The 15929-nt window shown below is 47.6% G+C and overlaps 1 protein-coding gene across 1 annotated transcript; it reads right to left on the bottom strand.

Moving 5' to 3' along the window:
* Positions 1-444: 444 nt before the first annotated feature.
* Positions 445-2309, bottom strand: LOC139765286 (uncharacterized). Its single transcript, XM_071692659.1, has 2 exons — positions 725-2309; positions 445-597 (listed from the first exon to the last, which is right to left on the bottom strand). The coding sequence occupies exon 1, from the start codon at positions 1847-1849 to the stop codon at positions 1088-1090; it is 762 nt and encodes a 253-aa protein (XP_071548760.1). The 5' UTR covers positions 1850-2309; the 3' UTR covers positions 445-597; positions 725-1087.
* Between the last annotated feature and the right edge of the window lie 13620 nt (positions 2310-15929).

Raw genomic sequence — 15929 nt, 5'->3', positions numbered from 1 at the left:
CACACTCAGACCCACCACACGCAGACCCACCACACACAGACCCACCACACACACAGTCTTGGTCCTTTATCTTTTCTGTACCACAGTAAAGTTGTTGAATTTAAAAACGCAAAACCTGCATAAGTTAGTCAACATTACTAAATATGTGACCTGTACTTTGGTGAAAGTGTGAGGTCATTATTTACATTTTGACAAAGGGGGGAGGGGGAGAATCATGACCCAGCGCAGGTCACACAGCTCCACTCACTAAGTCATAACGATGTGGTTGTTCACATCTCTGTAGGTTGTTAATATTGTTATAACTACTGGTGCGACCTTCTCCTAGTGAGGTGTACACCTTGCACAACACCGTCCTCACTACAGGTATACATCAACCTGATACTGCTGCAGGATACATGGGGAGTATACATACAGGATACATGGGGGGTATACATACAGGATACATGGGGGGGTATACATACAGGATACATGGGGGGTATACATACAGGATACATGGGGAGTATACATACAGGATACATGGGGGGTATACATACAGGATACATGGGGGGTATACATAACACCTCACCCTGCCCACATACTGACCACACAACTGGTGACCTGCCTCACACCACACAGGTGACCTGCCTCACACCACACAACTGGTGACCTGCCTCACACCACACAACTGGTGACCTGCCTCACACCACACAACAGGTGACCTGCCTCACACCACACAACTGGTGACCTGCCTCACACCACACAACTGGTGACCTGCCTCACACCACACAACTGGTGACCTGCCTCACACCACACAACTGGTGACCTGCCTCACACCACACAGGTGACCTGCCTCACACCACACAACAGGTGACCTGCCTCACACCACACAACTGGTGACCTGCCTCACACCACACAGGTGACCTGCCTCACACCACACAACAGGTGACCTGCCTCACACCACACAACTGGTGACCTGCCTCACACCACACAACTGGTGACCTGCCTCACACCACACAACTGGTGACCTGCCTCACACCACACAGGTGACCACCATGCCCCTGCTCACCTCTCCTCACCGTCGTGTTCAGTGATGGTCAACACAGCCACCTCACACGTCAGAACATGATGCGTTCACCCTCACCTGACCTGCAACAACCACGACGGTACGACCACTGACCACGACGGTACGACCACTGACCACGACGGTACGACCACTGACCACGACGGTACGACCACTGACCACGACGGTACGACCTGTGAGCACGACGGTACGACCTCTGACCACGACGATACGACCACTGAGCACGACGGTACGACCTGTGAGCACGACGGTACGACCACTGAGCACGACGGTACGACCTCTGATCACGACGGTACGACCACTGACCACGACGGTACGACCACTGACCACGACGGTACGACCTCTGACCACGACGGTACGACCACTGAGCAGCACGACGGTACGACCACTGAGCACGACGGTACGACCTCTGAGCACGACGGTACGACCACTGAGCACGACGGTACGACCTCTGACCACGACGGTACGACCACTGATCACGACGGTACGACCTCTGATCACGACGATACGACCACTGACCACGACGGTACGACCTCTGATCAGGACGGTACGACCTCTGACCACGACGGTACGACCACTGAGCACGACGGTACGACCACTGAGCACGACGGTACGACCACTAAGCACGACGGTACGACCTGTGATCACGACGGTACGACCTCTGACCACGACGGTACGACCTGTGAGCACGACGGTACGACCTCTGACCACGACGGTACGACCTGTGAGCACGACGGTACGACCTCTGACCACGACGGTACGACCTCTGACCACGACGGTACGACCCATGATATGGTGGTCTGGAGGTTGACCTGACCCTTAGGTGATGAAGATTCAACCATCGTTATCACGGGTCAACCATCGTTACTAGGGGTCAACCCTCGTGATCATAGGTCAACCATCGTGACCAAAAGTCAACCATCAAGACCAAGGGTCAACCCTCGTGATCTAAGCCATCATGATCCAAGGTCAACCCTCGTGATCATAGGTCAACCATCGTTACTAGGGGTCAACCCTCGTAATCATAGGTCAACCATCGTGACCAGGCAGCTGAGGGTCATCAACCACCTTCAGTGTTCTCGGAACATGTCATTTGTTTATTCCTGAGTGTGTGTGTGTGTGTGTGTGTGTGTGTGTGTGTGTGAGTGTGTGTGTGTGTGTGTGTGTGTGTGTGTGAGTGTGTGTGTGTGTGTGTGTGTGTGTGTGTGTGTGAGTGTGTGTGTGTGTGTGTGTGTGTGTGTGAGTGTGTGTGTCTGTGTGTGTGTGTGTGTGTGTGTGTGTGTGTGTGTGAGTGTGTGTGTGAGTGTGTGTGTGTGTGTGTGTGTGTGTGTGTGTGTGTGTGTGTGTGTGTGTGTGTGTGTGTGTGTGTGTGTGTGTGTGAGTGTGTGTGTGTGTGTGTGTGTGTATGTGTGTGTGTGTGTGTGTGTGTGTGTGTGTGTGTGTGTGTGTGTATGTGTGTGTGTGTGTGTGTGTGTGTGTGTGTGTGTGTGTGTGTGTGAGTGTGTGTGTGTGTGTGTGTGTGTATGTGTGTGTGTGTGTGTGTGTGTGTGTGTGTGTGTGTGTGTGTGTGAGTGTGTGTGTGTGTGTGTGTGTGTGTGTGTGTGTGTGTGTATGTGTGTGTGTGTGTGAGTGTGTGTGTGTGTGTGTGTGTGTGTGTGTGTGTGTGTGTGTGTGAGTGTGTGTGTGTGTGTGTGTGTGTGTGTGTGTGTGTGTGTGTGTGTGTGTGTGTGTGTGTGTGTGTGTGTGTGTGTGTGTGTGTGTGTGTGTGTGTGTGTGTGTGTGTGTGTGTGTGTGTGTGTGTGTGTGTGTGTGTGTGTGTGTGTGTGTGTGTGTGTGTGTGTGTGTGTGTGTGTGTGTGTGTGTGTGTGTGTGTGTGTGTGTGTGTGTGTGTGTGTGTGTGTGTGTGTGTGTGTGTGTGTGTGTGTGTGTGTGTGTGTGTGTGTGTGTGTGTGTGTGTGTGTGTGTGTGTGTGTGAGTGTGTGTGTGTGTGTGTGTGTGTGTGTGTGTGTGTGTGTGTGTGTGTGTGTGTGTGTGTGTGTGTGTGTGTGTGTGTGTGTGTGTGTGTGTGTGTGTGTGTGTGTGTGTGTGTGTGTGTGTGTGTGTGTGTGTGTGTGTGTGTGTGTGTGTGTGTGTGTGTGTGTGTGTGTGTGTGTGTGTGTGTGTGTGTGTGTGTGTGTGTGTGTGTGTGTGTGTGTGTGTGTGTGTGTGTGTGTGTGTGTGTGTGTGTGTGTGTGTGTGTGTGTGTGTGTGTGTGTGTGTGTGTGTGTGTGTGTGTGTGTGTGTGTGTGTGTGTGTGTGTGTGTGTGTGTGTGTGTGTGTGTGTGTGTGTGTGTGTGTGTGTGTGTGTGTGTGTGTGTGTGTGTGTGTGTGTGTGTGTGTGTGTGTGTGTGTGTGTGTGTGAGTGTGTGTGTGTGTGTGTGTGTGTGTGTGTGTGTGTGTGTGTGTGTGTGTGTGTGTGTGTGTGTGTGTGTGTGTGTGTGTGTGTGTGTGTGTGTGTGTGAGTGTGTGTGTGTGTGTGTGTGTGTGTGTGTGTGTGTGTGTGTGTGTGTGTGTGTGTGTGTGTGTGTGTGTGTGTGTGTGTGTGTGTGTGTGTGTGTGTGTGTGTGTGTGTGTGTGTGTGTGTGTGTGTGAGTGTGTGTGTGTGTGTGTGTGTGTGTGTGTGTGTGTGTGTGTGGTGTGTGTGTGTGTGTGTGTGAGTGTGTGTGTGTGTGTGTGTGTGTGTGTGAGTGTGTGTGTGTGTGTGTGTGTGTGTGTGTGTGTGTGTGTGTGTGTGTGGTGGTGAGGTGTATGGTCAGTGTGGTGGCAGTGGTGTGACTTGGTCAGTAGTGGTGGAGGAGTGTGTCTGGTGTGTGTGTGGCAGGAGGTGCTCTGGTCGTGTGGTGCAGAGTGCTATGGTAGTGTGGTGGCGGGGTGACTCATGTGTAGTTGGTGGTGGGGTGACTCATGGTCAGTAGTGGTGGCAGGAGGTGACCTCATGGTCAGTAGTGGTGGCAGGAGGTGACCTCATGGTCAGTAGTGGTGGCAGGAGGTGACCTCATGGTCATTTGTGGTTGGCAGTGTAAGTTGTGTACATTCGTGTGCATTTGGTCAGAATGGTGGTCAGGAAAGTGTGAGTCCTCAGTGGTCGAGTGTGTGTGCATGAGTGTGACTCATGTGTGTTAGTTATGTACAGTGATGTGACTCATGTTCAGTATGTCTATGACTCATGATGTCAGTAGTGATGATGTGAGTGATCAGTGTAGTGTGATGGAGTGATACTGTTGTAGTAGTTGTGATGATACATGGTCAGTAGTAGGTGGCATGGAGATATGTCAAGTGTAGAGTGCTATGGTATTAACGTGACAGTACAGATAGATCTATGTAGTAGTTGCAGATACATGTATAGTTGGTGGCAGGAGTGTATGTCTGCTATACATGTTCAAGTATAGTCAGACTATACATGATATAAAAGTATAGTCTATGGCTAAAAGTGATATTACAAGTATAGATCTATGGACTATAACATGTATACAAGTAGGTAAAAGAATCAAGTTGCGAGTATAACATGATATACAAGTATAGATCTATGATCGTATAGACATGATATACATGAAAGTAAGATCTTGATACATGTACAAGTATAGATTATGGATAATGATATCAAGTATAGATCTATGACTATGAACTGATATCAAGTATAGATCTATGGCTATAACAGATATACAGTATAGATCTATGCTATAATGATATCAGTATAGATCTATGCATAAATGATATACAAGTATAGTCTATGACTATAACATGATATACAAGTATAGATCTATGACTATAACATGATATACAAGTATAGATCTATGACTATAACATGATATACAAGTATAGATCTATGACTATAACATGATATACAAGTATAGATCTATGGCTATAACATGATATACAAGTATAGATCTATGACTATAACATGATATACAAGTATAGATCTATGACTATAACATGACATACAAGTATAGATCTATGACTATAACATGATATACAAGTATAGATCTATGGCTATAACATGATATACAAGTATAGATCTATGACTATAACATGATATACAAGTATAGATCTATGGCTATAACATGACATACAAGTATAGATCTATGACTATAACATGATATACAAGTATAGATCTATGACTATAACATGATATACAAGTATAGATCTATGACTATAACATGATATACAAGTATAGATCTATGGCTATAACATGATATACAAGTATAGATCTATGACTATAACATGATATACAAGTATAGATCTATGGCTATAACATGACATACAAGTATAGATCTATGACTATAACATGATATACAAGTATAGATCTATGGCTATAACATGACATACAAGTATAGATCTATGACTATAACATGACATACAAGTATAGATCTATGGCTATAACATGATATACAAGTATAGATCTATGACTATAACATGATATACAAGTATAGATCTATGGCTATAACATGATATACAAGTATAGATCTATGACTATAACATGATATACAAGTATAGATCTATGGCTATAACATGATATACAAGTATAGATCTATGGCTATAACATGATATACAAGTATAGATCTATGACTATAACATGATATACAAGTATAGATCTATGACTATAACATGATATACAAGTATAGATCTATGGCTATAACATGATATACAAGTATAGATCTATGACTATAACATGATATACAAGTATAGATCTATGGCTATAACATGATATACAAGTATAGATCTATGACTATAACATGATATACAAGTATAGATCTATGACTATAACATGATATACAAGTATAGATCTATGACTATAACATGATATACAAGTATAGATCTATGACTATAACATGATATACAAGTATAGATCTATGGCTATAACATGACATACAAGTATAGATCTATGACTATAACATGATATACAAGTATAGATCTATGACTATAACATGATATACAAGTATAGATCTATGACTATAACATGACATACAAGTATAGATCTATGACTATAACATGACATACAAGTATAGATCTATGACTATAACATGATATACAAGTATAGATCTATGACTATAACATGACATACAAGTATAGATCTATGACTATAACATGATATACAAGTATAGATCTATGACTATAACATGATATACAAGTATAGATCTATGACTATAACATGATATACAAGTATAGATCTATGGCTATAACATGATATACAAGTATAGATCTATGACTATAACATGATATACAAGTATAGATCTATGACTATAACATGATATACAAGTATAGATCTATGACTATAACATGATATACAAGTATAGATCTATGACTATAACATGATATACAAGTATAGATCTATGACTATAACATGACATACAAGTATAGATCTATGACTATAACATGATATACAAGTATAGATCTATGACTATAACATGATATACAAGTATAGATCTATGACTATAACATGATATACAAGTATAGATCTATGACTATAACATGATATACAAGTATAGATCTATGACTATAACATGATATACAAGTATAGATCTATGACTATAACATGACATACAAGTATAGATCTATGACTATAACATGATATACAAGTATAGATCTATGGCTATAACATGATATACAAGTATAGATCTATGACTATAACATGATATACAAGTATAGATCTATGGCTATAACATGACATACAAGTATAGATCTATGACTATAACATGATATACAAGTATAGATCTATGACTATAACATGATATACAAGTATAGATCTATGACTATAACATGATATACAAGTATAGATCTATGACTATAACATGACATACAAGTATAGATCTATGGCTATAACATGATATACAAGTATAGATCTATGACTATAACATGATATACAAGTATAGATCTATGGCTATAACATGACATACAAGTATAGATCTATGACTATAACATGACATACAAGTATAGATCTATGGCTATAACATGACATACAAGTATAGATCTATGGCTATAACATGACATACAAGTATAGATCTATGACTATAACATGACATACAAGTATAGATCTATGGCTATAACATGATATACAAGTATAGATCTATGACTATAACATGATATACAAGTATAGATCTATGACTATAACATGATATACAAGTATAGATCTATGGCTATAACATGATATACAAGTATAGATCTATGACTATAACATGATATACAAGTATAGATCTATGACTATAACATGATATACAAGTATAGATCTATGACTATAACATGACAGGTCATCATGTGTCGCTGCCCGCCCGCCCGCCAGGTAAGTTGTGACCAGCAGTAGTGACACCTCGCTATCATGGCCGCCAAACACACAATGGTGTCAGTTATGTTGTCAACACTGCTGTCAGTAATGTTGTCAGCAAGGTTGTCAGTATTGTTGTCTGCAATGTTGTCAGCAAAGTTGTCAGTAATGTTGCCAGCAAGGTTGTCAGTAATGTTGCCAGCAAGGTTGTCAGTAATGTTGTCAGCAAGGCTGTCAGTAAAGTTGTCAGCAATGTTGTCAGTATTGTTGTCAGCAAGGTTGTTAGCATCATCATTGTGCAACTCTACATAATTCCTGACAGCAATGTTGTCAACGTTATCCCGGTAAACTGAGAGAGAGAGAGAGAGAGAGAGAGAGAGAGAGAGAGAGAGAGAGAGAGAGAGAGAGAGAGAGAGAGAGAGAGAGAGAGAATGATGTTATGACGCATTTATTCATATTTAATTTCTTGTTATATCGTTTCTGATATCCGTTTTCTGTTACGATGTATACTTATATATTATGCCTTTCGTCCTGTTTCCGTTGTTTAGTCCTGTTTCCGTTGTTTCGTCCTGTTTCCGTTGTTTCGTCCTGTTTCCGTTGTTTAGTCCTGTTTCCGTTGTTTCGTCCTGTTTCCGTTGTTTCGTCCTATTTCTTTGGTTGGTCCTGTTTCCGTTGTTTCATCCTGTTTCCGTTGTTTCATCCTGTTTCCGTTGTTTGGTCCTGTTTCCGTTGTTTCGTCCTGTTTCCGTTGTTTGGTCCTGTTTCCGTTGTTTGGTCCTGTTTCCGTTGTTTCGTCCTGTTTCCGTTGTTTCATCCTGTTTCCGTTGTTTGGTCCTGTTTCCGTTGTTTCGTCCTGTTTCCGTTGTTTCATCCTGTTTCCGTTGTTTGGTCCTGTTTCCGTTGTTTCGTCCTGTTTCCGTTGTTTGGTCCTGTTTCCGTTGTTTCGTCCTGTTTCCGTTGTTTGGTCTGGTTCATCATGCTAAGGATCTGTGTGACGTGTGGGATCACCGTTTCTCTGTCGTCTGTGTGTTTACCTTCATGTAGCGTGCTCTCCTCTCTCTGGTTGAGTTATTTTCTGTTTCCTGTTGCCTTCTGTTGCCTCTACTATTGCCTCTACTGTTGCGTCTCCGTCAGTAGGAGGGCGGGAGTGCGGGGGGCGAGGAGCGGGTAATCCGTGGGATCACCAGGGAAGTGAGGGTCAGTCAGGCCTCCTCGTGTGCAGATCAACTCGGCTTCCTCCACACATTATTGGAACGTCGACCCAACGCTGGGTAAACACCGCCACCAGACCCACACACTCTTGTAAACACCACCACCAGACCCACACACTCTTGTAAACACCACCACCAGACCCACACACTCTTGTAAACACCACCACCAGACCCACACACTCTTGTAAACACCGCCACCAGACCCACACACTCTTGTAAACACCACCACCAGACCCACACACTCTTGTAAACACCGCCACCAGACCCACACACTCTTGTAAACACCACCATCAGTCAAAACCAGACCCGGGGTTCTGTGGTCATGATATCATGAGCCACGGTAATGGTGCATTCATCATGAGCCACGGTAATGGTGCATTCATCATGAGCCACGGTAATGGTGCATTCATCATGAGCCACGGTAATGGTGCATTCATCATGAGCCACGGTAATGATGCATTCATCATGAGCCACGGTAATGGTGCATTCATCATGAGCCACGGTAATGGTGCATTCATCATGAGCCATGGTAATGATGCATTCATCATGAGCCACGGTAATGGTGCATTCATCATGAGCCACGGTAATGGTGCATTCATCATGAGCCACGGTAATGATGCATTCATCATGAGCCACGGTAATGATGCATTCATCATGAGCCACGGTAATGATGCATTCATCATGAGCCACGGTAATGATGCATTCATCATGAGCCACGGTAATGATGCATTCATCATGATGAGCCACGGTAATGATGCATTCATCATGAGCCACGGTAATGATGCATTCATCATGAGCCACGGTAATGGCACATTACCCCCGGGGACACGTAGTTCCCACCGGTGGGCTGACCCCGGCGCTGTGAGAGATACTTACCCTGTGTTAAACACCAGAGCAAGACGCTACCATCACCCCCCGGGTAACACGGTGTGTCCCCCTCACACAGGGCGAGGCCCCAGGGGCACGCCCTGTGGCTGCTGCTGCTGCTTCCACAGTGTGTGTGTGTGGAGACCAACCACTCGAGCATAACCCGTTATAATACGTCCTTCATCACCTCACCTGACGTGTCCTGGGATCAGCTTCCTCCTTCTGCCTCTTCCTCTTCTGGTCTTCCCTTCCTCCTCCTCTTGTCTTCCCTTCCTCCTCCTCTGGTCTTCCCTTCTTCCTCCTCTGGTCTTCCCTTCCTCCTCCTCTGGTCTTCCCTTCCTCCTCCTCTGGTCTTCCCTTCCTCCTCCTCTGGTCTTACCTTCCTCCTCCTCTGGTCTTCCCTTCCTCCTCCTCTGGTCTTCCCTTCCTCCTCCTCTTGTCTTCCCTTCCTCCTCCTCTGGTCTTCCCTTCCTCCTCCTCTGGTCTTCCCTTCCTCCTCCTCTGGTCTTCCCTTCCTCCTCCTCTGGTCTTCCCTTCCTCCTCCTCTGGTCTTCCCTTCCTCCTCCTCTGGTCTTCCTCGTCAAGTCTTCCTACCCTCGGGTCTCAGGTCCACCAGCCTCCGTGGAGCCATGACCAACTCTTCTCTCTTCCTCGTCCACACGAGAGGCCGCCCTTCACTGCGCCACCACGTCACGACCACGTCACGTGGGTCACTGTACACTACAGTGCTATAATGTGTCTCTGCTGGACGTCCCGCTCTGGTCACTGCTACACTGTAATCCCTGGTCACTGCTACACTGTAATCCCTGTGTAGCATGTCCTTGTGGCAGAAGTTGCTAGACATCTCTCTCTCTCTCTCTCTCTCTCTCTCTCTCTCTCTCTCTCTCTCACATGAAGGCAGCGTCCTGGTCAGAACAGGACCACAACACGTCTGAAGTCAATACAATGTAGGAGAGTGGGCGGCCCGCGTTGCCAACTACCACTCTCGACCAACTGGTTTATTGTCTTTCTACCAAAGCAACAGATGTCTGTCTGTCTGTCTGTCCCCGTCTGTCTGTCTGTCCCCGTCTGTCTGTCTGTCCCCGTCCGTCTGTCTGTCTGTCCGCGTCTGTCTGTCTGTCCCCGTCCGTCTGTCTGCCTGTCTGTCTGTCCCCGTCTGTCTGTCTGTCCCCGTCTGTCTGTCTGTCTGTCCCCGTCTGTCTGTCTGTGTCTCTTTCTTTCTTTTTCGGTGTAATATTGTTTCTGTGATGATGTGTTTGTGTTTATCATGTCCCGTCTGTCTGTGGGTTGTTGTGTGAACATCACAGAAAAGATGCAGAAATGAAAAGATATATGATAGATAGATAGATAGATAGATAGATAGATAGATAGATAGCTATGAAGCCAAGGGAGATATGTGCACATACAATTATTACACACACACACACACACACACACGTTGGAGGGGGAGTGATGCTGCTTCATGTCTGGTGGGGTGGCGACGAGAATGGATGAAGGCAGCAAGTATGAATATGTACACGTGTATATATGTATATGTTCGTGTATGTATACGTTGAAATGTATATGTACGTATATGTCCGTGTGTGGGCCTTTATGTACATACATGTGTATGTGGGTGGGTTGGGCTATTCCTAGTCTATTTCCATGCGCTACCTTGCTAACACGGGAGACGGAGATCAAGTATAATACATATATATATATATATATATATATATATATATATAGAGAGAGAGAGAGAGAGAGAGAGAGAGAGAGAGAGAGAGAGAGAGAGAGAGAGAGAGAGAGAGAGAGAGAGAGAGAGAGAGCGCACCGTCCAGAGGGGGGGGGGGGGTGGTCGGTATGTACATACAGCACAGTAGGGAACCAGCCCTCACAACACACACGCTAAACCAATACAAAAACTGACACGTAGCAAGGGCTGCCAACACTCCCGACACCTACTGCCTCTCCCACACAGGCCTGCCAACAACTGTGTTATTACACCAGTGTGTGTGTGTGTGTGTGTGTGTGTGTGTGTGTGTAGAATCGACCACTTTACAACCTTTCCTACAACAGTAATAATTATCATTAATGTAAATTATTTAATAATGACCAGATCATTATCAGACATTACTGATCTTGCTCGTGTTATAACACATTATTGCCCCCTTCTCTCACTCAAGCGGTTAAGGCGGAACTCCTACACTGAACCCTGGTTATAACAACCTACCCCACAACTCCTGCGGTCACGTGAGTTGTACTGAACTCACTCAGCCCAGACCTGACCCTCAGGTCACCCCACCAGTCACCCCCACCTTGCTCCCCCCCCCCCCACCACCAGTTGTAGCTGGGGTTACCACATGTGCATGACCAAACAACTTCACAATATAAATAAAACATCCCCACAACCTTCCCAGTCACAATCAGTCCCCACAACCACAACAGTGGCTCTCCGACGCTCGGGAGAAAAACGTGTCATCCCTCGCCCCCCGCCCCCGCCCCCGCCCGTGCGCCGCCCACACACCCCACACGAATACCGCCCCCCCCCCCCCGGCCCGCCCACACCATCAGGGCCTCCCTGGCCACACCATCAGGGCCTCCCTGGCCACACCATCAGGGCCTCCCTGGCCACACCATCAGTACCTCCCTGGCCACACCATCAGGGCCTCCCTGGCCACACCATCAGTACCTCCCTGGCCACACCATCAGGGCCTCCCTGGCCACACCATCAGTACCTCCCTGGCCACACCATCAGGGCCTCCCTGGCCACACCATCAGGTCCTCCCTGGCCACACCATCAGGTCCTCCCTGGCCACACCATCAGTACCTCCCTGGCCACACCATCAGGGCCTCCCTGGCCACACCATCAGTACCTCCCTGGCCACACCATCAGGTCCTCCCTGGCCACACCATCAGTACCTCCCTGGCCACACCATCAGGGCCTCCCTGGCCACACCATCAGTACCTCCCTGGCCACACCATCAGTACCATGCTGGCCACACCATCAGTACCATGCTGGCCACACCATCAGTACCATGCTGGCCACACCATCAGTACCATGCTGGCCACACCATCAGTACCATGCTGGCCACACCATCAGTACCATGCTGGCCACACCATCAGTACCATGCTGGCCACACCATCAGTACCATGCTGGCCACACCATCAGTACCATGCTGGCCACACCATCAGTACCATGCTGGCCACACCATCAGTACCATGCTGGCCACACCATCAGTACCATGCTGGCCACACCATCAGTACCATGCTGGCCACACCATCAGTACCATGCTGGCCACACCATCAGTACCATGCTGGCCACACCATCAGTACCATGCTGGCCACACCATCAGTACCATGCTGGCCACACCATCAGTACCTCCCTGGCCACACCATCAGTACCATGCTGGCCACACCATCAGTACCATGCTGGCCACACCATCAGTACCATGCTGGCCACACCATCAGTACCATGCTGGCCACACCATCAGTACCATGCTGGCCACACCATCAGTACCATGCTGGCCACACCATCAGTACCATGCTGGCCACACCATCAGTACCATGCTGGCCACACCATCAGTACCTCCCTGGCCACACCATCAGTACCATGCTGGCCACACCATCAGTACCATGCTGGCCACACCATCAGTACCATGCTGGCCACACCATCAGTACCATGCTGGCCACATCAGAGGCACCACAAGCTGGGTCACTGACCTGCAGGAGGGAACCAGCGATGATGACCATGTTCTGTACAGCCTCCCCCCCCCCCTCAGGGAGGCTGGGATGGTCCGCAGGGAGGCTGGGATGGTCCGCAGGGAGGCTGGGATGGTCCGCAGGGAGGCTGGGATGGCCCGCAGGGGGGCTGGGATGGCCCGCAGGGGGGCTGGGATGGCCCGCAGGGGGGCTGGGATGGCCCGCAGGGGGGCTGGGATGGTCCGCAGGGAGGCTGGGATGGTCCGCAGGGAGGCTGGGAGGCCCGCAGGGGGAGTGGGGTTTAATGCCTGGGATGTAGGTTGTGATGGAGGTGTCTGTGCCAAGCCTGGGTGACGCGGGCTGTGTGTGTTGTGTGGGGGGTGGCCACCACCAGCCAGGGCGTGGACAGTGGCAAGTCTTGAGAGTAAAGAAAACGAGGGGAGGGGAGTGAGTGGGTCGAGGAATGGGAGGTATTCAGGGAAGTTGTGTTGGCATGTGAGGGAGAAGTGTGTGGTATGCGGAAGGAGGAAGGGGAGTATGTGAGGAAGGGTAGTGTGTGGTGGGACGAGGAAGTTATGGTGTTGGTGACTGAGAAGAAACTGATGTATTGACCTTACCTGCAGGGGACGAGCAGGTGATGTACAGGAGAAAATGGCAGGAGGGTCATAGGCTAACACAGGGGTGGAAAAAGACGGAAAATAAAAGATGGGGTGAAAGTAAACTCCATGGAAAATGCATTGAAAGGAAGCTAAAAATGTGAGGTGGAGAAGAAAACAAGATGAGAGTGAGGGAAATGAATAAGGATTGGTTAACAGACAACGATGGGGTGAAGGAGATGGAGTGAGTATTTTCAAGGACTGTCGAATGTGTGGATGACAGGATGTTAGATGTGAGATGTTTGGAACGTGGAAGTTTGCCGATCGAGAAAGCCAAGGCGAATGTAGTGGTGAAAAGAGGTGGTGAAATGTCTTGCGTAAGATGAAGTGTGGCAAGGCGACTGGAGTGGATGGGAATGCGGTACTATTTCTGAATAAAGGAGGTGACAGTGCTACTAACTAGTTAAGTAAGACTCAATGTACGTATGGCTCAAGGTGACGTGCCTCTGGATCGGTGGAACGCATTCATGGCTCCGTTGTACAAGGGTGAGGGGAACAAAAGTGAATGTTCACATCATACAGACTGTAATCTGTTGAGTGTCGCTGGTAAGGTGTGTGGAAGAGTGGTACTGAGAGGAGGCCGCCATGCACACAGCGTCAGACTAAAGAGGAACACTGTGGCCTCAGGGGCTGGTGGAGGGTGTGGACCAGGTGCTTGTATGTGGCATCTATGGATCGGAGGAAAGTGTGTGACAGGATCGACGGATAAGGTTTGTGGAAGGTGGTAAGAATATATGATGTGGGAGGAAAGCTGCGCGAACCGGTGACGAGGTTTTACCAAGAGAGTAAGACGTGTGTACGAATGGGAAGAGAGGAGGGGAAGTGGCTGCAGGTGAGGATGGGTCTGCATTAAGGTGTGTTGCCACTGTGGCTGATAACCTGTGCATGCATGTGGTGGTGAGGGAGGTAAATGCCAGAGTTTTGGAAAAGGGGCGGGTATATAATGTTAGGTTGGGGGGCCTTGACAGTGAGTCAGTTGCTGTTTGCAGATGACTCGGTTCTGGTAGCAGACTGGAAGGGGAAACTGTAGAAGCTGGTCCCTCAGTTTGGGAGAGCGTGTGAAAGGTGGACGTTGAAAGTTAATGTAAACAGAAGTCAGGTAAAGAGGTTTAGCAGGGGAGAGAGACGGTTTGGTTGAAGTGTGAGTATGGCTGGAGAGAAACATGGAGGAAGTGGAATGTTCTAGATACCTGGGAGTGGCCATGGCAGCGGAGGAGGAAACTGTCAGCGCTGAGGTGAATCCTAAGGTGAGTGTGAGGGGAAGGACCCAGGTGCGATGAGGAGTGTGAGGATGGTCGCACTGTGTGAGGAGCAAGACGGGTATGTTTGATGGCATGGGAGTTCTGACGGCCCTCGCCAGACGCAAGTCGTGGACCCAAACTGGAAAAGAAAGACAGAAGGAGAATATATTGGAAATTGATAACCTGGGGACAATATGAGGTATGAGGAGGGTTGACGTGTGGACGTGAGGTGAGTGTGAGTGGGAGAGATGAGCTGGGTGTGTGGGAACAGTGTGGACGTACTGAGATGATGAGTGAGGAGAGACTACGACCACACCCAGGTAAGAAGTGGACGGCACACGATGGAGGAGGCGACCGAGGACGAGATGGAAGGAGCAACGCTTTGAACTCTCAGGACATGACCATGAAGGAATGTGTGAGGCGTGCACAGGATAGAGAGAACTAGGGTGATGTGGTATACAGGGGACGACGTATGGCCAATGGGCTGAAGTTAGGCATAAGAAGCATTCGGGGGATACCAGCGTGTGGTGGTTGGCTGTGGATAAGGGGCTCTGGTTGCTATGCATTAGCCATGACAGCCAAGGAATGAATGCGAACAAATGAGTGCCGTTCCTTCGTTGGCTCTTGGCGCTACGTCGCTCAAGCAGGAAACAGCGAACAACTATAAAATAATCGAACTGATCTTAATGTATCGCTGGCGATCATGTCTGTCGGAGAATGTTGTCCTGGAGGCCTGGAACATGTGATGGTTGGGGTCTGGAAGGCTGGAACATGTGATGGCTGGGGTCTGGAAGGCTGGAACATGTGATGGCTGGGGTCTGGAAGGCTGGAACATGTGATGGCTGGGGTCTGGAAGGCTGGAACATGTGATGGCTGAGGTCTGGAAGGCTGGAATATGTGATGGCTGGGGTCTGGAAG

This window comes from Panulirus ornatus, chromosome 53 (genome assembly GCF_036320965.1).
Source record: "Panulirus ornatus isolate Po-2019 chromosome 53, ASM3632096v1, whole genome shotgun sequence".
NCBI lineage: Eukaryota > Metazoa > Arthropoda > Malacostraca > Decapoda > Palinuridae > Panulirus > Panulirus ornatus.
Note: the sequence above shows the minus strand (reverse complement) of the source record. Positions and strands in the feature narration are given on the sequence as shown.